The 27,590-nt window shown below is 47.7% G+C and overlaps 2 protein-coding genes across 3 annotated transcripts in view; one reads left to right on the top strand and one right to left on the bottom strand.

Annotated features, from left to right (window-relative positions):
* CEP41 (centrosomal protein 41) overlaps window positions 1-19,196 on the bottom strand; it is a 153,471-nt gene extending 134,275 nt beyond the window's left edge. Inside the window, exon 1 of one of the 2 annotated variants that reach the window (XM_078677529.1) lies at window positions 19,042-19,196. In XM_078677529.1, the coding sequence (XP_078533655.1) occupies window positions 19,042-19,074 (33 nt within the window). In that variant the 5' untranslated portion in view covers window positions 19,075-19,196. Of the gene's footprint in view, window positions 1-18,312; window positions 18,385-19,041 lie in introns of those variants that run through there. The other variant, XM_078677532.1, reaches the window with a different exon arrangement.
* A 539-nt stretch (window positions 19,197-19,735) lies between these two features.
* Window positions 19,736-27,590, top strand: part of MEST (mesoderm specific transcript) — a 336,409-nt gene continuing 328,554 nt past the window's right edge. Inside the window, exon 1 of the mRNA XM_078677513.1 lies at window positions 19,736-20,205. The gene's annotated coding sequence lies outside the window, so the exon portion shown is untranslated. The remainder of the gene's footprint in view (window positions 20,206-27,590) is intronic.

Raw genomic sequence — 27,590 nt, 5'->3', positions numbered from 1 at the left:
TACACCAATGCTCAGCAATAGTGAGTATTACTGCAAGTAGGGCTATGGCTAAGAGCTTAGTTGACATAGAATGCAAAGGGAGTCTATTTGTAATAGGAATTGCCAGCAATACTGCCTGTGGGGTCCAGTGCAGAGTGATGCCATAAATCTTGTCTATCATGGTACGTGTATCCTCCCAAAAGTGCCATGGCTTTGACAATTGACATAACAGGTGTATCAAAGTACCATTCGCCCAACACATTCCAGCAACTACCATTCTAATGCTTGTCCCATGCATGTATCCCCACCAACATGCAATACCAGTAGACCATGTATTTAAAAATTGGTTCTCTGCTTTGGAAAGATATGATCATTGAATGTGTCTGAAGAAAAATCAATCCTGATACTACATAGTTCAATCGCTGTCCAAGTCTTTCGCCCAATCACTTTGTCCGGTGGGAGTTAAACGTCTAGTAAAACTTAACTAAAACTCCTAGAATGCAAACTGCCAAATGGATAAAAAGGGATCAGTAGCCCAAGGTATCATATGTGACACAGGGCCACTTGGCCATATTTGAATTTCTTTAACGTGAGAAACTTTGGATTTATTTCAAATGTATGTGCGGAAAAAGCTAAACAAGAGTTCTTCCAGTGACTGCAACTGTGGAATTTTAGTTCGTGAACTGAACATCATCTGCGCCATCTTGCCCATTCCTCAGACTCCCGTATGAACATACACGACAGCCATTTTAGGTACCATGGTCTCCCTGTTCACGATCGATCATCAGCGCACTTCCCTGACCCTGCAAGCATCCCCCATGCACCCTGGCTGCCCCGCTCTCACATGCACAAGTCATGAACCCTCCCCTTCCGTATGACTCTGTCTCTGGGAATCACACCCCGCGCCTGACCAACACCTCCTTTCATTCCATGAATACCCCTCTTTTGATAAACCCTTCCTCTATGCTCGATTGTCCACACCGATCCTTTCTTTCATGAATATCTCTCCTTTGATGACCCCTTCCTCTGAGCCCGATTGTCTGCACGGACCGCTGGTCATCCCTTGGCCTGAGGATACAGTTATTGCCCACCACTGTATGCACTCGCCCCTCTTCAAAGGAGCTACTATTGATCATGACCTCCCCACCCCCTGAGATTCGATCAGGCGCACACATTCCAAAGGAATCGGTGGAACACTCAGCTGCGTGATAGCCCCCTCCTATTGTATGGGGGGTGAGGACCTCTACTGTAGCCACGTGTTGGAATGAGCCGGAACTGGGGGGGGTACCGGGGATGTCATTTTTCATTACTTCACAATGTCTTTATTGTAATAAAGAGCGGTCACATGTCGTAAACCAGTGTATAAAAGGCCAGTCCTCAGAGAGGCTGCTAGAGAGCACCTCGAGACGATACCTTGTTGTCCGATCTGATGTGTTCTGCTCCGTCGGAATAAAACTTGTTTCCTGTCTTCCTGTCTCCAGCGCCTGCCTCTTTATTTGATAAACTTCGTATGGTATTAGAGGCGTTTAACGCCGGGCAAAATTACTTAAGAAACATCGACTAAATCGCCTGACCATTTTCCTGACTTTCCTCAATTGGCGTCCCAAGTGTGGGGCCCATCAGCGACACGTGGATCCAGTGGGAGAGGTCCCGACGACAGAGTGAACGACTGCAACGATCGGGAGAGCTCCTGTCCGATAGACCCTCGTCTGACAGCCGATAATCCGAACTTCACTGGTTCCAAGCAGACCTCTCCCGAGTGATCTACGCTCCTGACTGGGAACCATCAGGAGTGCCGCGGTAGCAGCAGAGAGTAGAGGACGATCGGGCGCTGGAAGCGGAAGACGAGAAACTGTCCATGCGGTCCGGGTAAGGTCGTGACACACGACGAATTGCGAATTGATTGATTGTTTGATTGATTGAAATACTAGTATTTGCATTGTCGCTGTAGGAGAGTAGGGTCTGCAATCCTATGATAACCCAGATTTTTGCTTTTTGCTGCACTGGTTTACGACTTTCCCTGGCTGTGGGCCTGCTAATCAGACCCACAGCCTAGCTGTTCTCTCTATCCAAATTGTACTCAGGTACTGAATTGGCACTGGGCCCTCTCTAAGTCCCTGTACCCAGGGCTGAGGTGCACCCAGAAGTCTCCCAGGGGCTGAAGCATGTATTGTGCCACCCCTGGGCTGACTAACTAAACTGACACAACTGGCTGCACGACAGCTGGGGCAAGGTGGTGTAATCACCCTTTTCTTTAGATATAGTATACCTATATCTAACCCTAAAAATGAACACACAGATCTCCTATCAGTCACTCCTATGGCAGGCCTTAACAATCCTGAAGGCAGAGTGCTTGGAATCGTGTGAGATGGTGCTCTGGCATGAGCTGAGCCTGTCTGCGGCTTTCGGGATCCATCCCTTAGCCGTTTCCATGATATCGCATACCATATACTCTTAAGTGCATTATAATCCTCGCGGTTATATGCCAACTCTGGTATCGCTTTATCAAAACAGGTCGAGTAAGGTGTCATACGAATTGGAATACTAACCCCTCGCCAATTCTGCCGACGGGGTACCCTTCTAGAGGGACACGACATGTATGTAACCTGTAACCCCGGTTAAAGTCAGACATAGCCTCAGCTCCACAAAATGGATGCTGCCACCGAGACACAAGTCTGCCCTCCTGCTGCTGGGAGTCCTCCCAGAGCAGGAGGCAAGGACAAAGGGTTTCCTGCCAGGGGGCGGTGCCAGCACCGTCCCAGACAGGGTTTTGTGTATTCCAGGTAGGCAGGGCTACAGAGGAAGGTGACTGCAAGTGGCACCCCGGTGCTCACTGTGCATAGGCCGGCTGAAACCAGTTCCAGGGGCACTCCAGCCCCTGGCCTGGGGAAAGCCCGCCAAAGGAGAGGGGTGTAACCACCCCCCTCCTGGTCCCACCCATAGGGCAGGACTTAGTCGCGTGCCAGCCCCCTTTTCCCAGATAAAGGTAGGAGCAGGCCCCTTTCCAAATTAGATCATCTTTGGAATCAAGACACGACTTTCTACGAAAGGACATCAAGATTTCTTCTTCAAGATTCTCCCTTGTGGCTAAGGAGTAGTCACCCTGCATCCGCAGGCACCATCTTAAGAACACTGCGGTCTGCTGCAAGTCCTTCCTCCGGAATCCAACTGCCCAGCTCGACGAGAACCGGCTTCCCTGGCACCTCTGACCTCTACCTACCACAGCCAAGCTGAGAACCGTGGGTGCGACGAGACCTCGAGGGACCGGCCATCTTCAAGACTGCACGACTTCTTTCCAGAACGACCGCCGAGGGATCCTCTGGTGAGTGCTTTGGGGACCAAGAAGCCCCGACCCTGAGCAGCTCCAGCACCGAAGTCCAGCCTCCCAGCATCTCCACGATCTGCGTGGGGCCCTTCTGCTTTTTGCTGCTCACCGCGTTGTTTGGCTACAAGCCCGCTGGCTTGTGGCCTTCCTGACGACGCCCAACGACATCACTGCTGCTGGTCTGGTTGCTCCAGACTGGCCCTTGCTCCCTTCCAAAAGAGGAGCACCCCGGACCCTCCTGGTCCACTCCAGACGCCATTTTAGGTCCACCGCGTGGGCTTGAATTTGCCAAGACTTGTTGCCCCAATCCTGGGTCCAGCGACGTCGAGAGCATCATCCATCGTGGGACAGCTCGTACCTCCATCCTGGTCGCCGACAACGCCTCCTGGTCCGTGAGACTACAGAGCCCAGCAGCGCCCACTCACCTGACTGCGGTGACTTCGCCCGGTGCCATCCTGGTGCCCACTTAATCACTGGCTAGTGATTCAAGAACTTGGTCCCCTCTGCTTTCAGGTTTCTTCTTCCCTGATCCAGGCTTGGATCTCTTCGAACTTTTCTTCACTGGCCGCCTGCCAGCAACTTCTTCTTCAGGCTCCTGGTTCGTCACCGAGGAATCCCGACGTCTTTTCAGACCTATGCAGCCGCAGCCCCTGGGCTAGGTAACTTCGGCATTTCGGTGCCCCAGCATAGCCTCACTATCCAAGGGTCCAGATCCACTGTCGTTTTCGACCTACCTAGTCGGGTTCGCCCGAGAACAGTAACTTTGTGAGTTCTAGCTTCCATAGGCTTTTTCCGGCCTTACGCGTGAGAGTTCCCACTCTGCACGTGGTGTCCCTAGGCCTCCTGCTCCTAACCTGAGTGTTTAGTATTGTAGGCCTAGCGTTCCTAAAGCCTCTGAGAATTGTTACTTACCTGCTAGTAATTCGCATTCCACTTTTAGAGTATATGGTTTTTCGTGCCCCTCGGGCATTTGTGTAAATTGTGCGACTTAAAGTATTTTTATAAGAGTTTTGTTGTGTGCTTAGCTCCCTGTCTCATAAAGAGCCAGGGTAGTCTTGTTATAAATAAATACACTGTTTATTTTCATAACAACTTGTGTGGTGTCCTTTCACTGGGTGTTCAAGGGGTAATGTGATGGTAAAACAGCTGGCTTAACACGCCCTCTAGAGTCTTAGCCTTAGACTGCTCGTATCCATGCTACTAGGATAGCTGGTCTATAAGGTTGACTTACAACCAATCATCAATAAGGGTTGTTTGGACTGATATATAGTGATCACTAGAATAGTGAGCACTGCACATCAGGCCAACTTCTCACAGTCGCTCTTTGAGATATTCGCTGCCTGCAAACGGGGAGGAATAGGAATATTCTATCTCCCTTTGCGGATAGTGAAGGGTAGGTAACGCGGACTTTTGTCCCCCATTGTAATCTGCCGTACCTATTTTTCTCCCCACTGATTGATTGTCCGAACATAGATTGTTTGGAGTATAGTTCTTTTGAGGTTCTCTGCTTGCAAATAACGTAGAATAGCCATATTCTGTCTAGTCTTTGCAAACAGTGAGAGATAGGTAGTGCGGACCTTTGTCCCCCGTTGTAATCTGTCATGCCTGTCTTCTCTCCACTGATTGGTAATTGGTACAACCCGGACCGCTTATTAGAGATGAACCATCCAGCTCCATTGGAAGGCACCCCTAATAAGGACATGTTCACTAAACAAGGACTAGTCGCTATAGCTTATAGTAAGTTATGGCATAAATATACAAAAAAGGACCCCGAAAGTCATTGGCCACTGATAGGTTCCTTTGATGATCATAAAATAAAAGCGCTAGAAGCAGCTGTTAGAATAAATAAGGCAACACCCACTATGCTCGATAGTATCGGCATGTGGCGCAAAGAAGCAGAGCAACGAAGGAAAAGAGAAGAAGCAAGAATAGGGAAAGAGTTACGAAAGGCAGCCCACCTGGCCGCTAAGGAACTAGACGAAGAAATAAGAAGGAGAGAGGAAGTTAGACAAACGCAAGAATCAGGGTCGACAGGCCAATGCCCTGTTAGGACCCCCTCTACGCTCTACCCGGAGATGCCCTCCAAACAACGGGCAAACGACGAGTTACTGCTAGGTCCTCCGATTATCTACATGCCCCCTCCTTATGCCCCCTGCCAGCCTCTAGCACAGCACCTACCAGTTCTGAGTGCGGGCGAGGGTGACCCTAGCGCTAGTGCCCCGGCTCTTACGGCCTTCGCACCAGCCACATTGGTAACAACATCAGATGAACTCGAGACTAGCAAGCAGCTAACGGCCAGACCAAATAGGTTGAGCAAAGACGAGCGGGATGGGATTGACAAGTTAGCAAAGACACTGGTAGAACGGAAAGAGAGCGAAGAATATACGATGGATATGCACAATTCACATGCCGGTAGCCACAGACGGCATTTCATTTTACGGTTCAGCTACCACACCCTGAACGCATATGAGGATAGGTATCAAACTAAGGGTCCTGCTAAGCTGACGGCTCTATATAGAAAGATCGATGTTGGAGATGGGACTGAACGCGATGTGACGGACCTCTTCATGCAAACGCTTGAAGTCTTCCGCCACCTCACGGAACAGAAACCAGAGGTTAAGATCACAGTCCCTGAAACGGCTGAGTCCCCATTAGAAGTAGCCAACACTATGATGCCTATCAGAGAAGCCGCCCCCTACTGGGTTCCCCCAAGAGGTCAGGGAACAAACGACGATATCAACCACACAGATGCAAAAGGAAGGGTTGTGTATAATTGGGTTTACCAACCATGGGACCGACAAGATATTTTAACCTTTAGGCAAACCCTGCCTGATTTAAGGAAGAACCCAACAGCATTTTACACCGAATTAGGCACAGCCTTGGGCTCAACGATAATGACTCTAGCAGACATTGATTTGTTTTTCGGGTTATGTCTGCCGGCTGACGTGTGGAAGCAAATCCGGAAAGCCGAACACACAGATCTGTTCGGACATACCTGGAATCAACTCAGTGAGCTAGATAGACGACGAGAGCCCGGAAGGAAACCGATAAAAGACATACTGGAACTTCCGGACAAAATAGTTCAGAAGCTGAAAACCTTGATCCCAGAGAAAAAGGTAGATTGGTCAATAGTCACGGCTTGCCGTCAGAAACCCCAGGAAGACGTATCAGAATACTTCTCCCGATTTGAAACGGTGTTCTCCGACTACAGTGGCCAAGACATGACCACCGCAACCGGACAACACCTATTTGTGCAAAACTACGTAAAGGGTCTGTCACGAGAGGTTTCCGAAAAGTTACAAACGAGCGAGAGTAGTTGGGGGGCCTCCAAACCCGCCGCTATCCTCCAAATGGCTCAGTACTACGAACACCAAAAGAATGAGAATGATAGGGCAACCGAGAGAAAGAAGAAAGATTTGAAAGAAAGGGTGATGATAGCCCAGATACAAGGGGTGGCAGTCGGGAAAGAACTACACAGGGGGAGCTACCAATCAATCGCCCCTAAAAATCCACCCCCAAATGACCGCACACCCACTCCCTACTCTGGACGTAGGGATATAGAAGATAATCAGTGTGCATTTTGCAAAGGATTCGGGCATTGGAAGTCTCAATGTCCGGCTCTTCTGGAACTAATTAAAAATAAAGAAACGAGGGACATGACGAATGGCCCCAGGACTAGAGGACAGGGACGGGGGTACACAAACGACACCAACAGCGACAGACCAGGAAGATTGAACACATTTGACCGTCCCCGACAGAACCAGTACCAACTATCTGACAGTGAGAACACTCCCGATTTCGCATAGGACTGCCAGGGGCAAGGGAGGGATCCAGTCGAGCTCTGTGTTGACCAGCAAGGTCCTTACGTCACCGCTAAGGTCCTGGGTACAAAGTCTCCGTTCTTGGTAGACACTGGAGCGACACGTAGTGTATTATCAAAGCGACTGATTCCAAGGGCACCCTTGTCTGGCTCACACATTACATCGATAGGTTTCGATGGAACGCCCTCCACTAATCCCCTGCCTGTACCTATCTCCTTTGACCTAGGAAACAACCCCACTGACACAACATTTCTGCTCTCCTCCAACTCTCCTGACGCCATTATGGGTATTGATTTACTAAAACATTTCCGAGCTACTATTAGGTGTTCCCCAGATGGAGTCCGAGTCATCCTGTACGACAACCCGAGCATGTCCAGATCCCGCCCCGCACGACATATGTACTCTATAACTGATGCTGACCTAACCTTGCTCGACACCCTACCCCTGTACCTATGGGCCAGAAACGACTCGGATGTAGGACGAATGATGATCGACCCTGTGCACATAACTGTTCGACCAGACGCAATACTCCCGAAACTCCCACAGTACCGGATATCGCCCGAAGGCGAGAAGGCATTGGTAGCGATTATTCAGTCCCTGGTAGATGCAGGAGTGGTAGAGGAAGTGGTTAGTAATGTCTGCAACAGCCCTATCTTACCCATTGTTAAGAAGCAAGGTGAGGGAGATGAGAAAGCGTACCGCTTCATCATCGACCTGCGAGAAGTCAACAAAGTGGTGGTGCCACAGTACCCCGTAGTCTCAGACATCACCACCATTCTGACCCTCATCCCGTCCACTGCCACCACCTTCACCGTTATTGATCTCAAGAATGCATTTTTCTCTATCCCCATCCATCCAGACAGCTGTTATCTCTTCGGCTTCACCTTAAAAAACCGTTCGTACCGATTCTGTAGAGCTCCCCAGGGCTACACTGAAAGTCCCAGCATTTACAGCCAGGCCCTCAAAAGACAGCTGGACGCCGTCCAGCTACCAGATGGAGTGGTGTTGATCCAATATGTCGATGATATCCTTTTGGCGGCCGACACCACTCCACTTGCAATCACAGCCACTATCCAACTCTTGCACTTTCTTGCGGAGAATGGCCACAAAGTCTCCAAAAAGAAACTGCAGTTCTGCCAGCCTCAAGTGACATACCTAGGCCATCTCCTGTCCAAAGAAGGGAGGAAACTTACGCCCGACCGAATCCAAACCATCCTAGACACCCCCATCCCAAAAACACAGAAGCAAGTCCGTTCATTGGTGGGCCTTACCTCTTTTTGCCGACAATGGTTACCAAATTTCAGTCTCATTATAAAGCCCCTACTTTCCCTGTTGGCCAAAGATGTTTCCTTCCCACTCCCTTGGACCCCCGAATGCCAAGCGTCCTTTAAGGAGTTGCGGGATGCCCTTTGCTCAGCCCCCGTCCTAGGGACACCAGATTACTCCAAGCCCTTCTCCCTCTTGACACCTGACTAGTGCACGACTGACGGGGTACGAATTGACTCTACTTGCACCCCACATCACTCTGAAGAGATGCACAACTTTGAATCCTGCTACACTGTTGCCATTGCCTGAAAATGACCCCGATGTGCCCCCTATACACGACTGTGTGACCCTCACGGACGAACAGACCAGGAGTAGAATTGACCTCCGAGACATTGCTTTTACAGACCCTGATGGAGAGCTATGGGTAGACGGCTCTTGTATCAAACTCCCAGACGGCACCACTTCAGCTGCCTATGCGGTGACAACAGCCCGAACAGTAGTTGAAACAGCCCGCATCACGCAACGATCCGCACAGGCGGCAGAGCTAATTGCCCTCACACGAGCATGTATCATAGCAGCAGGAACCACGGCGAACATTTACACGGACAGCCAGCATGCCTTCGGGGTGGTTCATCATTTTGGGCTCTTGTGGAGGGAAAGGGGATTCCTGACGTCCCACGGCACGCCCATCCTTCACGGAGATCTAGTCTCCGCCCTGATTGAAGCAGTTCTCCTCCCCAAACGATTAGCAGTGATCAAATGCCAGGCACACAAGAAGGTGACGGACTTAGTTGGACAGGGAAACGCACTGGCCGACATCACTGCCCGAACCACAGCTGAAAATAGGACGACGACACACATATATGTGACCAGGTCACAAGCAGAAAAATGGACTGACGCTAGGGAAACGATTAGGGACATCCAGTCGGCCAGCACACCTCACGAACTGACTGAATGGGCACGGGTGGGTCTAAAGGACGATGAAGGCTGCTGGCGGACAAAAGACACAAACAAATGGTTGCTGCCTGACTCATACTTGATTCCCATACTGACTATGGCACACTCCCCTGCACACATAGGTTCTGTCCCCATGATTGAACTCATTTCCAAAGTCTGGCACAACAACAAAATCCCCGACTCAGCCAAACGCCTGGTCCAGCAGTGCCTTATCTGCCTACAACACAACCCCGGGAAAGGAACTGTGTTACCCCGGGGAGGGTTTGGGATCCCCGACCACCCCTTTGAGGTCCTCCAGATGGATTACATCCAGCTGGAGAGATGCCAAGGCCTGAAGTACGTATTAGTCATTGTATGTGCCTTCAGCAAATGGGTGGAAGCCTATCCAACCCGTGATAACACTGCCATGACTACTGCCAAAGTACTACTGAAAGAGTTTTTCCCTCGCTACGGCCTTTGTCGAATTTTATGGAGCGACAATGGCCCCCACTTCATAGCTGAAGTTATCCAACTAATCTTGAAGGGGCTGGGGGTAAAGCAGAGGTTCCATGCGGTCTTCCACCCCCAATCCGCTGGCCTAGTTGAGCGACACAATCCTACACTGAAACTGAAGCTGTCAAAAATAGTGTCCACCACAGGACTTAAGTGGCCAGATGCCCTCCCACTGGCATTGCTATCGATGCGCTCCACTCCCACTAAGCACCACTTGACCCCCTACGAGGTTGTGTTTGGGCGACCAATGAACATCTGGACTGCCCCCAAACCAACATCCATTCACGACGTCCCTGACGTCCTGCTGTCAGATTATTTATACAAGTTAACTAAAACGTTGTCTGTCATTCATCAACAGGTGCAGCAGGCCATCCCCGATGCTTCCAGGGGTCCCTGTCACGATATCCAACCGGGAGATTATGTTTTAGTCCGGAATTTTCAACGGGCAAAGAGTCTGGAACCCCGGTGGACGGGCCCCTGGCAAGTACTGATCACCACTCGGACGGCTCTTCGAGTAGAGGGAAAAAGGCACTGGCTGCACGCCCACCACTGCAAGAAGGTCTCCTCGACCCTGGCCACGACAGAAAACGTCGACACCCAAGAAGAGCTCCTGAACAGAGACCGGCCATCACTGAACTGCTATCCTGATACCGAGGCACTTGAACTTGCAAAATTCTCTGATCCCACTGTGCCATCCCGGGAAGGGTATTTCCTGCGTCGAAAGGAGGGAGCTTCGGCTAAGTAGACCACGGACTAAGTTAAAATCTCAGAACGGTGGCCTAAAACAACCAAGGGTTACCCGGAGAGAAGCTAAACAAAGTCTGTGGTTCTGCCCACTACCGAGCACCTTGACGATGATGGAAGCGCCAGATAAGAAGATGATGGAAGCGCCAGATAAGAAGATGATGGACGCAACCGGAAATACCCACTACAGGAACCCAAAGGCTGACAATTTGCACAAATCAAAGACAATCGCCTTCTTCATTCTCTTCCTCCTTTGCCTCCTCCTCATGACTTCCTTCTGGATCTTGGAGGACAGCACACCCGCTTATCAGATATTGCTGACCACTGCACAGCCAACCACCATGAAAGAGCATCACCTGATCTCCCTTTCGCCTCAGCTCCGAGAAAGGCGTAAGGAGTTCTGGAACAATTCCTTCGTGCAACTATTGCACCAGCACAACCTTGCTGCAAATGCCACAAACTGCTGGGTCTGCGGGTTGCTCCCGCATGCCGCTGGACACTCCATCCCCTTCATCCCTTCTCCTTTCTCAGTTCACGGCTCCTGCCTCGCCTGGTTGATCCTCTTGCAGGAAAGCCACAAGGACAACGCCGCTTCTGGTCAAACAGTGTCACACTTCTACTATGGGTTCTGGCTGAACAAAACAGGAAGGACGTCTGCCCCCTTTTGTCCTGTGACCTCAGGTTCCTCCTTCCATATGAACATCCCTGCCAAAGAATGAGTTGAAATGCAAGTGCTCCACAATCCAGCTAGACCCACCTTCTCCCACCTGCGGAAGCGAACGGCTGCCACTCTGACTGTGGCCCTGTCTGTCATCAATGTCACAGGTCTCGTGTGCCTCGAAGGCCAGGGAACACAGCTGGTGGGTCACAGTTCCTGCCAAATCACCAGAACATTGGTCTCAGTTGATCCCCCCTCCTTTGTTGCTTCTCCGAATATGTACTTTGTTTGTGGCATCAAAGCTTACACTTGGCTCCCGAAAGGTTGGAGGGGTACGTGCTACATCGCCTTCATTCTCCCCCCCACGTATGTGGCCCCAGCCTACCATCACCGGCAAAAGCGCGCCGGAGACATTGGACAAGCCGACTCCACCGGAGCACAGTTCCTGGATGCGGTGAAGGGACTTGTTCCTCTGTGGGGCCCAATGGCAAATAGCCGCGCTATCCGACACCTGACTCAGGCAGTAGAAACAACCATTAACATCACGACTGGCATCCTCGCTAACAACACGGCTGAGCTTCAGGCAGTCCGCCTGGTGGCTCTTCAAAACCGCCTTGTTCTAGATGTGGTTCTGGCCGACCGTGGAGGAGCATGCCGCATCATCGGCTCCAGCTGTTGCACCTACGTGCCAGATAACTCGCCTTCAGTCTACAAAGCAATCGAACACCTCCACAGACTATCCTCAGAGGTTCACCAGGAGCAAGAAGGATGGTCGCTTGGAAGCTGGTTTTGGGACACTTTGAAGGACTGGGGATGGAGGTTGTTTACATTTATACTGATACCAGTCGTGATACTGTGTGGGTGTTGCTTAAGTATTCAATGTTTGCCACCTTTGTGTTCACTCATTTCTAACTGTATGTGCCCTAAGACTTTGGACTTTAGAACTGAGCACATGAGTCCCCTCTATGAGATAGAAATACGTGGTCTTATGGGGATAGATCCGAATTGACAAGCTGGCGAGACATGTTAAAAGGGAGGACTGTGGAATTTTAGTTAGTGAACTGAACATCATCTGCGCCATCTTGCCCATTCCTCAGACTCACGTATGAACATACACGACAGCCATTTTAGGTACCATGGTCTCCCTGTTCACGATCGATCATCAGCGCACTTCCCTGACCCTGCAAGCATTCCCCATGCACCCTGGCTGCCCCCGCTCTCACATGCACAAGTCATGAACCCTCCCCTTCCGCATGACTCTGTCTCTGGGAATCACACCCCACGCCTGACCAACACCTCCTTTCCTTCCATGAATACCCCTCTTTTGATAAACCCTTCCTCTATGCTCGATTGTCCACACCGATCCTTTCTTTCATGAATATCTCTCCTTTGATGACCCCTTCCTCTGAGCCCGATTGTCTGCACGGACCGCTGGTCATCCCTTGGCCTGAGGATACAGTTATTGCCCACCACTGTATGCACTCGCCCCTCTTCAAAGGAGCTACTATTGATCATGACCTCCCCACCCCCTGAGATTCGATCAGGCGCACACATTCCAAAGGAATCGGCGGAACACTCAGCTGCGTGATAGCCCCCTCCTATTGTATGGGGGGTGAGGACCTCTACTGTAGCCACGTGTTGGAATGAGCCGGAACTGGGGGGGGTACCGGGGATGTCATTTTTCATTACTTCACAATGTCTTTATTGTAATAAAGAGCGGTCACATGTCGTAAACCAGTGTATAAAAGGCCAGGCCTCAGAGAGGCTGCTAGAGAGCACCTCGAGACGATACCTTGTTGTCCGATCTGATGTGTTCTGCTCCGTCGGAATAAAACTTGTTTCCTGTCTTCCTGTCTCCAGCGCCTGCCTCTTTATTTGATAAACTTCGTATGGTATTAGAGGCGTTTAACGCCGGGCAAAATTACTTAAGAAACATCGACTAAATCGCCTGACCATTTTCCTGACTTTCCTCACATCTAGCAGCTTTCCATCTCTGAGTTAGGAGGATGTGATGTGTAATTTACAAAGTGGTATGGAATAATTATGGCATATCAAGTGGATACCCTTGAGAAGTTGCCTGGAGGCAGTAAAGGAAATCACAATGAACGTCCTTATTATGTCTATGTCCAAACAAGATTGATTTCATACTGTATGTCGGAACCTCCTTCAGAGGCCCACAGAGGAAGCAGGAGCTTCTAGGCCCAACCATTGGGGGTTGTGACCTTTTATTCCTGATATGCCAGGGTCCAACCTACTATATGTCCTGAGAAACAGTCCCCAAAAGGCCAGCATTCTAGCATTGTCTGGGTATGTCCCTCAGTGCCCCTCCCTTATCCAAGGATATTGGTTTTCTCCCATTCACAAGAAATGACCATTCATGTTAGACCGCTCTAGAAAATACAAGTCTTAGAAGTTCCCCAATGATTTCTTTAAAAAGTCAGTGTGTCCCAGCGCAGTAGTACTTGTCGTCAGAGCAAGTTCCCCAGGGCTCGATGTGCCAACAATCAATCTTTCTCTCATATGGAGCTGTGTCAGAGGAGGCCCAACAGTGAATATTAGTCTTGATGCTGCTGCAAGGCGGAAGGCATCCACGGTGCGCCTCCACTCATGCGGTAAGTCTTCCTGAGTCCAGCGGCTGGTCTTAGGAGCCTCTGTATTTTACTGATGGAATCTGTGCTCTTCTCCTGCGGGTCACAACCACCGTGGTGCTCTAGCATACACTACCCCACTATTGGCAACAGGGGTCTTGAACAAAACCTTTCATGCAACTACTCAACCGGGTCACAACACTGCATATGGGGGCGACAACCCTCTTTCTTGTCACAGTGCTGTACAAGGACAACGGCTCTTATCTTCACCATTGGACAGACTGGGCAAAGGGGTCCATGAATGGCAGCAATCAGGTAGATGGCCCATCAGTGCAGCAATCTACAACATGGATCCAGAACCTCACACTCTGCTTCAGAGATTCACTCAACAGGATTCCCATTGGGCCTTGCTCCCTCCAGGCATTCTCCTTTTCCTCCTCACAGGGTCCTATGGTCTTGGCAGGCAGGCAGGCAGATGCTGGTGCTCTAGGCTCTGGGGAGAGTGATCTTGATTCTCATGGGCGATGTCCCTTACCCAGCGTGCAGACTGGCAGACATCAGTACCCAATTCTTGCCACAAAAGTCAGCAATGAGCTTCTCCACCCTAATGTACAGCTCCAGTTTGACAATTTTGGGAGGCAAAAGCTACTCTTTTCACAATCCATTTTCAGACACACGTGATTTAGTGTGTGAGAATTTGACGTTTGTGATGAGAGGATTGCCACCCCTCAAGTGCCCACTCCTCTGAATGTTTCTCGGTCCAGGAAGCAGTAAGTCAAAGCAGAAGTGACTCCAAACTTGATCGCTCCACACACAGGCCATGATAGTAACTAGAGGATCGCACCTGGGTGTTAGCCTTACCGATACATGCCTATAAAAAGATTACAAAGGCTCCAGCCCTGTTCTTTATGATTCCCGTTTAAGCCTCTTCTCCTTCCTGAGATGTGCCTAGATCCACAGACCAGTGACCTTTTCAGAATCAAAGAAGCCTTTTGAGGAGCACAAGATAACCTTGCTCCCTCTTCCTCCAGCGTGTATCCCACCCAGCTCTCTGATCTATGTTTACCCTTGATGGAACAAAATTGGTACAGAGAATCCAGATATCGCTACAACTGGAGAACTCAGGGCAGGGGTGCACGTCCTTTACCTTGCAGGGAACTTTTCAATGCTGTATTATAGCCTGCCGATCGGTCTATACCCTATCTAAAAGTCCCTCTAGATGACTTAAGTCTGGGCCACAGGCATGGTCTATATTGAGAGAGAGGGCAATTTCTGACTGGTCTAGTCACAGGAAGAATGGCTGCGCTTAGAATATTTGACCTACTCGGGGTACAAGGTTATAAAGTAAACAGGGAGAAACTGAAGATAAGCACTTGAATGTTGGAACAGAAGGCATACGCCAGGACAATTATTAGCTCTGCAACTCAATTTTCTTCGCTAGAGCTCATAACATTCCACTGTTCTGATAAAGCACTAGAGCCCGCTGTTGAAAATCACACTAATTGCTAAAGGTCCAGAGCGATTAACGAGAGAGAAAGAGCCTTTAACAACCGGTATAGCCCGTGCCACATGAGCTATAAGGCTACCAGAACTTTCGACCCACTGAGGCTAAAACATTTGAATGGTGGGGCATAAGACTTATACAAGCCATTATTAGCCTTGAGCCACTCCATTATTTTCTGTGGAGCTCCTAACATTCTAATATTGTTTCCATCATCCTCAGACATCTGTCCTTGTGTTTGAAAGGTGACAGGCTAGTGGTAAAAGGCAAGGTGGTCACGAAGTGCCTCATCATTGATTCTACATCGCACGACCTGAATCAAGACAGTAAACAACAAAAGGCAGCTTAACAACCCTGTAGTCACCTCTAATTCGACCAAACAGTCTACCCAATCAAGGCCTCCACCATAATTAACGTATGGGATGGGATCAAAAATACAACTGAATGGTGATACATATACAGTACTGATTTTCAAACAGTAACAGTTAGAGCTAAAGTCCATCAACTTAATCTAGGTCATCACCTAAAAACCTAACCAAGGCTTGAATTTACTGTGGGACTATGCTAGTTTGCCCACCTCACTACAGTTATCGCAGCTGGTCAAATACCACCCTTTATGCAACAAATTTGAAGTGTAGCTCTCCACATTCCATTAAACAATTCAAAAGGAAATACAGAAGATAGCTGTGAAAGTGTTTTTATTTTAATAAATATGTTTATTACATGTGTTTAAGTTAGAAAAACTAGGGCACACATTCAAATTACTGGGCCTCAGCCTACTTGTACTGACATCAATTCTAAAGTTGCAGAAGAAAATGTGGCTTTTAAAAATGCATGATCAAGTGTACTATGTGCATGTTTCTCTTCCGTGCTTTGCCTTTTCATAAAATAAACGAAATGTGATTCATTTAATGGAGTTGTTTTCTTGTAAAATATAAAATGTGTTCATTTCTGTTCCTCGAGAAGGCAGCCACATACTGGGAGTTGTGCCATGAAAGTAGAAGTTTTTCAAGGCCTGTTGATTCCCAGGCCACAACTGCACTCATTTCATTGCTAAATGGCTTGTTTGGTTGGTTTCAATAGTGTGAAGTATTTCCATTTCTTTGTAGTGTAGAGGGTGTCCAAAATGTACTCATGATGTAGGTGTTTTCTTAAGTATCTCATTTTATGTAGCACAGTGAATACAATGTTGATTGCTTCATCCCACTTGACTTCACACCATGTCGAGTATGTGATTTTTCACTTTTTTGAAACTATAAAATGTTCCCTTTCTGGATTTGTCAGACTTTTCTTTGCCTTGCAACTGAGCAGTCACTATGTCACACTTATCTGAAGTTATCATTAGATTTTCTCTTCCTATCATCCCAAGCAGTTTCTATGTCAGACCTGTTCTCTGATTTATACGTAGGCTTTCCCTTGACCTACGAATTGAGTCAATTTATGCTAGTTGGTTGCTGTACTATATTTTGGTTCTGGCTAATTCCCTTATATTATTACCTCTTGCGATTGACTTTATTTTGATGCATTATTTTTGCCAATTCTAATCTGACCTACTAATTGTTTGCTTTCTGTAATGATCCCTTTGAATAAAGCTTTACAATATTCATTTAGATTTTTTTCCAGCAAAGGTTTTCTTTATTTCCACAATGGCCCCCGTCCTATGGGACTTGCATGGTCCTGATCAGCTCTCTACATTTATTAGTGTTAAGCGCCCACACCACATTAGCTTGTAGTTTTATTCATAACAAGGTAATGATCTGGGCCACAGTGCACCAGACCAAGTCAAGGCAGGATGATGACATGTTTGACGTGGTAACCCCGCCACCTGAAGCCGTTTATGGTCCACCCTGCACCACAGCCGCGAGCTATGTTCTAACGTGACGTGAGCTCTGATGAGGCTACGGTGACGTGCTGCACCTCGCCCGCTTGGTTCGGACCTGTGCGCCGCCAGTGCTGCCATATAGTGTAGTATTGGACTATTTTGGAAGGAGCAGAGCTCCAAGCTAAGGGACCCACATATCCACGCCCCACCTTCAACTATCTTCCCGAGAAATCGACCTTCCGGAAGCCGACGGGCTTTGTGACACCTCCTGCTTTCCCTGTGGCTGAGGACTTTGTACTTTTCTCGCTTGACTTGCTCCAAGTTTGAGATATTCTTGTGCTCCTTCTTTCATTATATCCTGAAGAGGCCTATAAGCTAAAGGCCGAAACGTGTTGACACCTCATTTTTTAAGTCTCTGGAAGGCCTGCACTACTGCATGTATTAAATACACTGTGTGTTGCGTTACCATTTATGATCTTTTTGCTCTGCAAATACACACGGACCCCAGAGGCTATCGTTTAGAGTGATTGTGCAGGAATTTGATGCACAGCGTCCCACAAGTAGATGTGTGGAAGATAGGAGTTTTCTTTATAGGGACCATATTTGGCGTTGTATTGAGTTTTGTGCCATTGTGTTTAATTTTTGTAAATAGAAGAATTTGTATGTTTTATGTACTACAATTTGCAGCAACTCTATTCCTATCTGGATAAAATATGAATACTTGGCGAGATTCAATAAAAGAAAGATCTTGCAATGTTTGAGCTGTGTCTATGATTAATGGATGTAATCATTAGAATTCATACTAGCTGTATCTTTTCCTGCTTCTCAGTTTTTTTCTGTTTTTCAGCACATCAGACCGCCGGCATCCAACTCCCCACATTCAGTTCTATCCTATTGAGATTTAGAATGTGGAGGGAACTCGAATGTTAAGGACGAAGAATGCTTGGACATACCTAGGTGGAGCATCCCACATAGGTATAGGTGTGCCACCTTCTGTTCCCTATGGCCTCCCACAATCTAAGTCACCATCTATCACATACAATTTGCTGTCCCAATCCCCTTCTAGCGCAAGTAACTTTGTGGCCCTAGGACTTAACTATCCTTTTCTGACGCCATTTGTCTCCTGAACTACGGAACAACCCATGCCCTGGTTACTTACCGGTAATCTTCATTACTCCGAGTCCTGGTCTTCCTGGATGCAGTCCTGAGTCCCATCCTCCCACCAGGGCATGGCGGTTGACTATTTCCTGTTTTTCTTGTGTCATTTGGCGTGGTATGTTACAGGAAGTTATTAGTTTGTTCCTCTCTTTTCTGGTGACTCATGGGTAACAGGAGCCATCTCGGGGGAACTTTTTTGAGTTTTCAGCTAGACAATTGGTTTTGCCAGAAGGGAAAAGTATCATGCGTAAGGACTGCATCCAGGAAGACGGACAAGGTGGTAATGGCTGTCAAGTGGCGTGTGCAACCTTTATTTAGTCCTGCCGTTTGAACCAAAGACACACTGCATTCTGCACCTAGTAGTTACAATGTAAGCATTGTAAGAAAATGCTAAAAACCTCATTAGTTAAAGTGCTGTTGCTATTAAATGAGAACTGCCTAAATATTAGACACATAATTTGAAACCGCGGTACCAGATCTTTCAAACGACCCCCTATCCTTCCTTCTCTACTACTACAACATTGAACTGAACACCCGTTAGTTCAGATTCCTTTTCTGCTACAACTCAAACCTGTTCACGACTATCTCCCATTGCCAAATGCATCCCGATCTTGCCTCTGAACTTGAGACTTCCCCCACACCTCGCCTTCTGCCCACATTCTAGACGTTCCCGTAATTCCCAGCAGGGCCCTACTTCGCGTGCTGTTTCTAGCTCTCCGTCTTGTCTCACCTCTGGGTCTCCGATGTTTCTCCTGCCAGACATGGTGATTTTTTGACCCCACTCTGCTCAGTCTGGTCTCTCCTCTGCATACAACTCACAGTAAACCCCGACGCGATTGGCCAGGTGTGCCGGCTCAGCCAGTCCTGGTGGCTGGTACTCAGGACTGCTGCGAGACTCTGCGCGCCCCTGACAGTTCGAGAGCCGTTGCCAGGCGACGCTCGACGCCATAGTGTTTGATTCGCTCCGGCGCCCTTCTTCTATCTATGCGCGCGCTGCGGTGGGATTCTGAAGTTCTGAGGCGACGCCAGCTCTAAACAGATATCATTAAACATGTAGTTTACTGTAGTTCATTATATCTATATTTACTCTTTCTCAATTTAGGCTCATTAGATATCTTTTCATGAGAATTGATTTAGTAGCCGAAGAAAGGAAACTGTTAAAACTATTCGAAACATTCTCTGCGTTTTTACAACATTTCCTGAGACTGTCCATGATTTGAGACCACAATCAGGTAACTTAATTAACAGGCACTTTTTTTCATGCACGCGTAAATACGGTAATTACATTCCTTCGAAGCGAGTGTTCTTGTGCCACAATTCGGAATATATGCATAACTATATTCTATTCGCTGTGGACAAAACGGAGGCGCTTTATGATTGGCTAAGGGTGTTGTTAGTATGCTCATTGGCTGAAGGTTCCGGCTGTTGGCCTCCGAGCATGTATAGAGGTTTAGGATTGGATACGAGGCCTTTATCGGTTAGTTTTCTTATTTTGAGCTCCCGTAAAGTGCACCGTTGGCCATTGCTTGGGATTGGTTGAGGGATTTCTAGTCTGAGGAACCCTTTTCCACGTGAAAAGAAATTGTAACGCAGGACCGAAAGCAGTTAGGGACACTGGTGATACATTCAAAGGAGGCTTAATCCGTGTTGTGAGTAGAAACGGACACTGTTTCCCAACATCCTTTGCAGGGCCACCCGGGCCGTTACCGAGTCATGAGTTCGTCGTCAATTCCTTTTCTATTTACTGGTTCCTGCCTCTGCTGCTTCTTCGGCCATCCATATGCAAATATTTGACAACTTGATACACATGTCATTGACTCTAGAAGGATGGAAGGCTGAGATGGCCTTGCTGGGATCTGAACCTCTGGATTGCCGATCACGGATTATCTGAGCAGTGAGTGCTTAAATCCCATAACTCATATTAACATTATATACAGAGCAACTCAAAAGAAACGTGGAATATGCACTTTCTTCAAAGTATGTGATTAATTCATTGCTCACCGGGTGAATACGTATAACACAAAATAGGTGCATTTCTATTAAAACGTAGTTTATTTTGCGAAATTCCTTACTATGGTTTGTGGGCTACGTTTTATATAGCGCTAGCTAGACACGTGGGTATCAGCGCTTTACATACACAAAGGAAAAGTTGCACTACGTCACAGGCCATGAAGATGCATAAATATATAAGCAAGACATCACACTTGCGTATACAGTGAAGGCGAGTAAAACGCATGTGGTTGAAAGTCAGATAACCACAATCCTTGAAAGTCAGATTGAGAGGGGAGGCCATTAGGGTATTGATGCCTGGGTTGGTTGACATGGTCAGAAAAGTATTGGTTGAGGAGCAGGAGTTTAAGGTCCTTTTTATAGCAAGAGAAGGAGGGGTTGCATCTGAGAGTAATAGGGATTGCGTTCCACATCCTGATAACATTACCAGAGAAGGTTCGGCATTGGGTCGTTTTCCCAAGGCCGGTTCTAGGATTTGCGAGGCCCTGTGTCAAAAGGGATGTGCGAGGCCCCTCTAATTTAAATAAGTGACACCTTGAAAGGAGGCCATTCAGAGACACTGCGGTAGACCCATTGTCCAGCATTTTAGCGTCCCACAGTTTTAACTTTCAACCCAAAAGCAATTCTCGCATCCTCAGGCTGATAGGTGGGAGAATTGCTTGTGGTCTAAAAGTTAAAACTGTGGGGGCGGTAATATGCTGGGCAATGGGCATCCCGCAGTGTCTCTGAATGGGTCTAATTGCAATTGGGACACGAGGAAGCGTCTCCCTCCCCTAGGCCTCCAGACACCATCCCTGAGAGGCCCAGGGAGGGTGTGTCCTCCCCTGGACCCTAATTGCAAGGAGACACCATTCTTCCAAATTGATTGCTAGGGAAACAACAGGACACACCACCGGTGCGGGTCGCATGATGGTAGACTGAGTGCAAGGCCCTGGGCAGCTGCCCACATTGCCCATGCCTAGCACCGGCCCTACGTTTTCCATTTCAGTTTTGGGGGGGATGAGAAGAAGTGAGTTGGTGCTTCTCAGAGTTTTTGGTTTTCCTGCTTTTACCAGTTTGCTGTTTAGGTAGTTGGGGGTGATTGGGCGTGAAGGTCCTTGTGTTTGATTCAGGCCAGTTTGTAAATACATCTGCCTTCCATGGGAAGCCAGTTGAGTTAGTTGAGGGTAGGTGTGATGTGTTAAAATCTTTTTACACCAGTTAAGAGTTGTGCTGCCATGTTAAGACTGACCTTAGTGGGGCTGGGTGAGCTTTTGGTGAACCTTTTAGGATGGCATTCGCGTAGACCAGTTTAGAAAGGACTAGGGATTGTACAATTGTCTTGAGATCATCCTGGGGACTCAACGCTGACAACGCGAGTAGAACTCTCCATCCGAATGGGATATATTGCATAATTCAATCTGTAGGGAACTGGTTATGCTGCCCCTCCATCACAGGTGTATGCCCACTTTGTTCCACTCAATTAAATCGTTTAGCCCTACTTGGTCTGCCCCTTCTTGAAAAATCCAACGGGCTTCCCTACTGGCCATTCTAGTCACAAATTGTGTCCATCCCCCATCACTCTCTCTAGGACCGTCCACCTCACATCCCTGAAGTTATGTTGTTGCTCTTGAAAGTGGCGTACCAAATGGGTAGTTAGCTCTTCTGCCTTCAGTGTGCTTAAGTGCTCTTGGATCCTGACCAGTCCAGAAGCACAGGTAAGTCTATGATTGACATTAGAGGTGTAACAATGTACCAAAAAAATCGCCCAGCTTCAGTGTAATTTGGAATACAATCCAGTGTGGGACTGAAATATACCTGGTAACAATGATCTTCCAAGAAACCAAGAAAAATAAGGTTGTCACTCATAAGTAAATATTTTAGCGTATGCAGTAACAGCATTTGTAGGGTTGAAGCACTGTTCGAGGTGCATCACACAAAATGACCAAAATGTGCAAATCTGAGTGGTGACAAACTGTTTTAAATGAGTTACTAATCCTATAAAAATAATACAAAGCTTTAGGACTGGTTTCTTTTTTTAATACTTGAAGAGTCGTAAGGCATATTTGGCTTTTATTTTAACTTATCAGTTCCGTTTTGTGGGAGCCTGCCGTTTCATTTGCTGTGCATGTAACATCTACATTTCTTCTGCAGTAGTTAAAGGGCAGGCCTGCTGTTTTTCCCAGCATACTTTTGGGACTTGATGTCACTTTCACCTGACCCTCGTCGTTCCTGATGTGCAGCTGCTTGCTTCGATGTTCTGCTGAAACCAGAAGATGTACCTCTGCTTTCTTTAAAGTCCCAGTCTAGTGTGTCAACCTGCTGGGCAATGCAACAACACTTTGCCTGATCCGGTCCACACAGTCAGGCGAAAGCTACATCAAGTCCAGAACAAGCATTTGCAATGCAATAGGTCTCGCAGTTACAAGAGTTTCAGCTATTGGCATTGTAAATAACAATGCCTTTTATTTATGTTTTTTAAACAAAAACAAAAAAGGCATTGTTATTTGCAATGTCAATAGCTCAAACTCGCGTAAATGCGAGACCTACTGCATTGCAAATGCTTGTTATATACTGGTATTATGACTGCTCCGGACCAGGTGTCAGGAATGCACGCACCACTAGCGATAGCATTAGCAAGATAAGGGATGTAAAAAGCCCAGCTCTCCTTATCATAAGCAAACAGGTCCGCCGGTACACAATCGAGGCCCGGTGCCCTTCCTCTCGGAATTAAGGAGAGGACTGTCTCGACCTCGGAGTTGTTAACTGAAAGGGTAGGTATCGAGTCGGGAATTTGAAAATCTACCGAGTTGTTAATGGGGGCAGAGAACTGGCCTTTGTAATACGCGGCCCACTGTTCGGGCGGAACATAGTTAATAGGTGTATGGGGTGTTCCGCCACTCCCCCACTTGACTAACTGCCAGCATTTTACCATATCGGTCTCGTTGCTGGCTGTAATTAAATCAAGCCAGTGGTTATGATCCCACTCCTTTTTGGCTTTTAATTGTATTGCTTTATACCTTGCCCTGACAAGTTTAACCTCACCCATCTCTTTAGATCTAATAGCCCTTAACAAAAATCGATATGCCTCTCTACAAGTTTTGTTGTACCATGTAGCTGTTGTTGGCCCTTTCTTTACCATCTTTTGGCTGGTCTTAATAACATGTTTTTAGATATGAAAACAGGTCTCTATGAACCTGGGATGCAGTGAAGTTGATGTCCTCTTGGGTATTACAGCTTTGGAGACCAGATATCGAATGAGCAACCCTAGCCTTCATCTTGCCCAGGTCCCCTTCGTTTTCCAATGAGCCTACCATCTTACTCTCCTTGTATCATTTGAGAGCAGCACTTCTGGTGGAATATCCTCTGCAACCTTTTTGGGGATGTTTAGTAAGCCCGGGGCCTTAATTGTCAGAATTAGCGGGTCGTGGTCGCTTTCTGTGCGTTTCTGAACAAACATGTCAAGGAGGGAGGACCAAAATTCTACATTTAGGAGAAGATAGTCAATTCGGCTACTTCTTGTACCTTTATTGAAGGTGTGCGCGCCCCTCCGGTCCGATTGGGACCTCCTATTTACTGCTTGCACTCCCCTTTCCAGGCACAGCCCCTTGAGTTGCAGGGCAGCTTCTGTCCATTTTTTAATTGGGCTCAGATCTAGGGACGGGATGTGCCACTGTAAATTCTCGTCAATACTTAAATTACCATATTCCAAATCAAGCGGTTCAAAGGTCCAGTAGAAATCTCCCATAATTATCAAATTGCACCCATCTCTCTGGCTGTCCAGGAAACTATCAAGGAGAGCTACTGTTTCATAACACCTCCCGCCCGGCTGCACTCTTGCATAAATGTTAATTATCAAAGTATCTCGTCCTTGAGCCATCCGGAGCCGTAGGGCCATAATATCCGGACTGTCGATAGAGACCACCTCAACCCTAAAGCCCATTTGCTGTCTTACCCAACAAGTGAGGCCCTCAATGGGTCTACCTTTCCGTCCCCCCTGGGCAGGTTTTAGAGAAATTTAAAAACCCGGGGTGATATACCGGATCAATAGACTAAGCCTCCTGGAATGCCCAGAGTCAAACTGTTCGATGAGCGCTGTCCAATCGCTAGATGCAGTTTTGGGCAAAAGCCCTGCAATATTCCAGAAGCCCACTGTTAAGGCAGACTTTAAGTGCCCTTGGGATGGACTTGCAGGGGATTTATAGGAGTGAGGTACGTTTACAGCCATCTGTGCATCCAAACCATTGGAGCAGTCTAGTGGATTGAGTCCTCCTGAGAGAACATTAACCTTGCCTTTCGGCCCCTCCACTATGCTCAGTTCCAGCTTAGTTGTATAGACACCCCCAGGATAGCCAGGGTTATTACCTAATGCAACCTGCTTTGTTGGGATATCCCGGTTTTTAAAGGAATCAGGTGGGTCACAGGTTGGGAACCGTTACCAAAGCCCGCGTGGCCCCTAGGTATACCTGTACTTGGTAAGACAGGGCGGTCAAGTGGTTCAAGTCAATCAATGTCTTCTAATGAGGAAAAAACCTCGAAACGGTTGTTGAGAGGAACAGAATAGTTATATTGGCCAAGTGATTGGGAAATCCCTCTCCGTTCATCATATCTGATGAAAACTGTGGGTCGATAGAAGTGTACCCCAAGGGTAGAACAGAAATATCCTCCCTGGCATCAAGGTCCCCTGCCCTCTCCAGGATCGGCTGAACCAAACCAGGAGACCTAAATCTTAAGACCACACAGTCACCCCTAAGGGACATTTGGGACTTCCCTTCCTCGTAGTACTCTGCGTACCATTTTAAATTCAGTGAACAGTTGGTTATTGATCCCAGTCCTTGAGCTCAGCAAAAGTAAAGCCTTGTTTCACATGGCTGACCAGTCCACCCGTGCCTGTGGTACTAACCCAGGGACGGTACCAGGGACTGCGGTATAGGAGGTGGCTTCCGGGGGTAGATGTAAGAAATTAAAAGCATTCTGAGCTTCTACAGGACATTTTGGGGGGTGTGGAAAAGTAAATTTTGCCATGTTATATGTGCCTACGTGTTCCCCATGTTATGTCATATGTGCATGATCGATATGCATGTATTCCCCTATGATCGATTAAAGACGCAATTATAGTTGTGTCCATCTCTAGTATGCCAGTTTCCAGTTTTCGTAAATATAACGAATATCAGGCCTATGTAAAACTACGTTGCCACGTTTTACAGTGTGCACGTTAATTCATTGAATTGTCCCCGTTTCTAGGCCTCAAAAGGGCCCGGACTCAGATTCAGCTCCTGTTTCCTGAACCCTCTCCAAGGAGCGATACAGCCCCCACCTGTATCCCTGACCCTTCACTTACTTTCGAGCCTCGCAGTGCCCGGCTCGGCCTGACTCTGCCTCCGAGTCTGCCAAGAGTATGTTATGATTCTAGTTATCAGTCCAGCCCTCCTTCTCTGCATTCCTAAGCTACTGAATCGCATCAATAGTTTCCGTCATGGTCTAGCCTTTATGTCTCCATGTAAGAGAAATGCTGTATTAATATTCATAGAATATTCCTCGCACACACACTACATATAGGATTATGCATGCATCAGTCTTAATGTCTGTTAGCCTTTGCCCTGATAACTCTTGGATTCTATCAACATGTTCTCTAAACACGAGATACTAGATAGGCTTTAGGTACATGTCGCTCTGACACTCCAGACTTTCGTCTCCTCTTCTAGTGCAGAAGTCATAGCCCCCCAGTTCTCCCTAGTAACACGTCATTGTCAGTTTGCGCGCACCACTAGGTTAGAGGTCCCAGCTGCTCAGGTAGCCCCCTCCATGTTTCCGCCCCTTTTATGACATATTCTGTTACGTTTACATCACATGTCTATGTATACGCCTCTTGTTACACCCACTTTATGCCTTATCTTTCGCGACTGCTACAAACTCCGCCTACTGCTACGCCTATTGTATTGAATGCCATGTAAATGTTTTAACTATATATACTTGTGCACTGTTATTAAAAGTTAGAGCGCTCCTTTTGTCCCTGCCCCAGGCAGCTGCCATCCCATCCCCGTACAGGCTGTCCTGTTCCAGTCCTTTATGCTTAATTAAAGCCTGTCAACTCTAGCTACCTCGTATCTTGACTCTTATTTATTGAGCTATCTATTTGTATGAGTATCCTGAAAAATAGTACCGGTAATTAATTATTTATTTACCACATAATGGCGCCCGAATAGGGACTTGCCCTTTCCCCACGCGCCGGAGAAGCCACGCAAGCCCCCTGACCCTCTGCAGCCGTGACGGAACCATCCTGCGCACCGGCAGATATTTCTGCTTTAAGTATCCCTCAGGTCCACGGAGGAGATGGAGGTTGCGGTCCAGCATCCAGACGAGGCGGTGGAGGAACGCGGCGAGTCCCGACCAGAGCCCAAGCCGAGAGTCCAAGGTCCGAGGTATCCGGAGGCCCACCTGTAACTGAAGTCCGAAGTTCGTCCGTCCGTCGTCGTAGCAGTCCAGTCCAGTCCGAGGCCTTCCGTTCTTGCTGCCCGGTGAGTACCGTTGCTGGGGTAGTATCTAGACAGGGTCAATTAAATTGTCTCTGGTCCGTGGGTTTGGGTACACAGATCCAACACGAAGTGTCCACTTAGGTGGATGCGGGTCCTGACGTGTCTCTTTATGGGACCGGTAAGTTTCGTACTGTTTCAGCAGTGCATCTAGTCTGTTCTAGTAAGTTCTGTTCTCGAGAAATTCATGTGTTCTGTTCTCAGTATTTCAGGTAGTATCTTGTCCGAACTGTTATTCTAAATGTTATTCCATGTGTTTTCAATGTCGTGGTATGAATGAGTTGTTTTTCAAGTAATTATTGTGTTCATTGTGTATAGTATTGTGTCTAGACTCCAGTCATGCCTCTGTTCTCAAGATTACGTCAGTTAAAAACTAGAAAAGGTCTGCTCGAAGAAGCAGTTCCTGTCCCGCCTAGGGACAGTCCAGGTCATTTTATGTATCATAAGCATGGCATAAGTGCCATATTATATCTAGACTTATGGGTGGAGTACACCAAGGAATTAGAGGAAAAGTATAGATGGCCCGTATCGGGTACATGGGATGCCGAGTGCATCATGCGAGTAGAAGAAGCATTGTGGAAAAAGAAAGCCAGACAGTCACAGAAAGATGCCATCGAGTTATGGCGCAAAGAATCTCATAAAAGAACCGAAAAAGAAATCAGAAAGTTAGAATTAAGTAGAGAATCCTCAGAAAGAGCCCAAGAAAGGGAATTAATCGAAGTAGGTGAACGAGTTAAAGCCGAACAGTCAGACAGAC

This window comes from Lissotriton helveticus, chromosome 1_1 (genome assembly GCF_964261635.1).
Source record: "Lissotriton helveticus chromosome 1_1, aLisHel1.1, whole genome shotgun sequence".
In the NCBI taxonomy this organism is placed as follows: domain Eukaryota; kingdom Metazoa; phylum Chordata; class Amphibia; order Caudata; family Salamandridae; genus Lissotriton; species Lissotriton helveticus.
The sequence above is the reverse complement of the archived record's forward strand: the minus strand, read 5'-3'. Positions and strand labels throughout refer to the sequence as shown.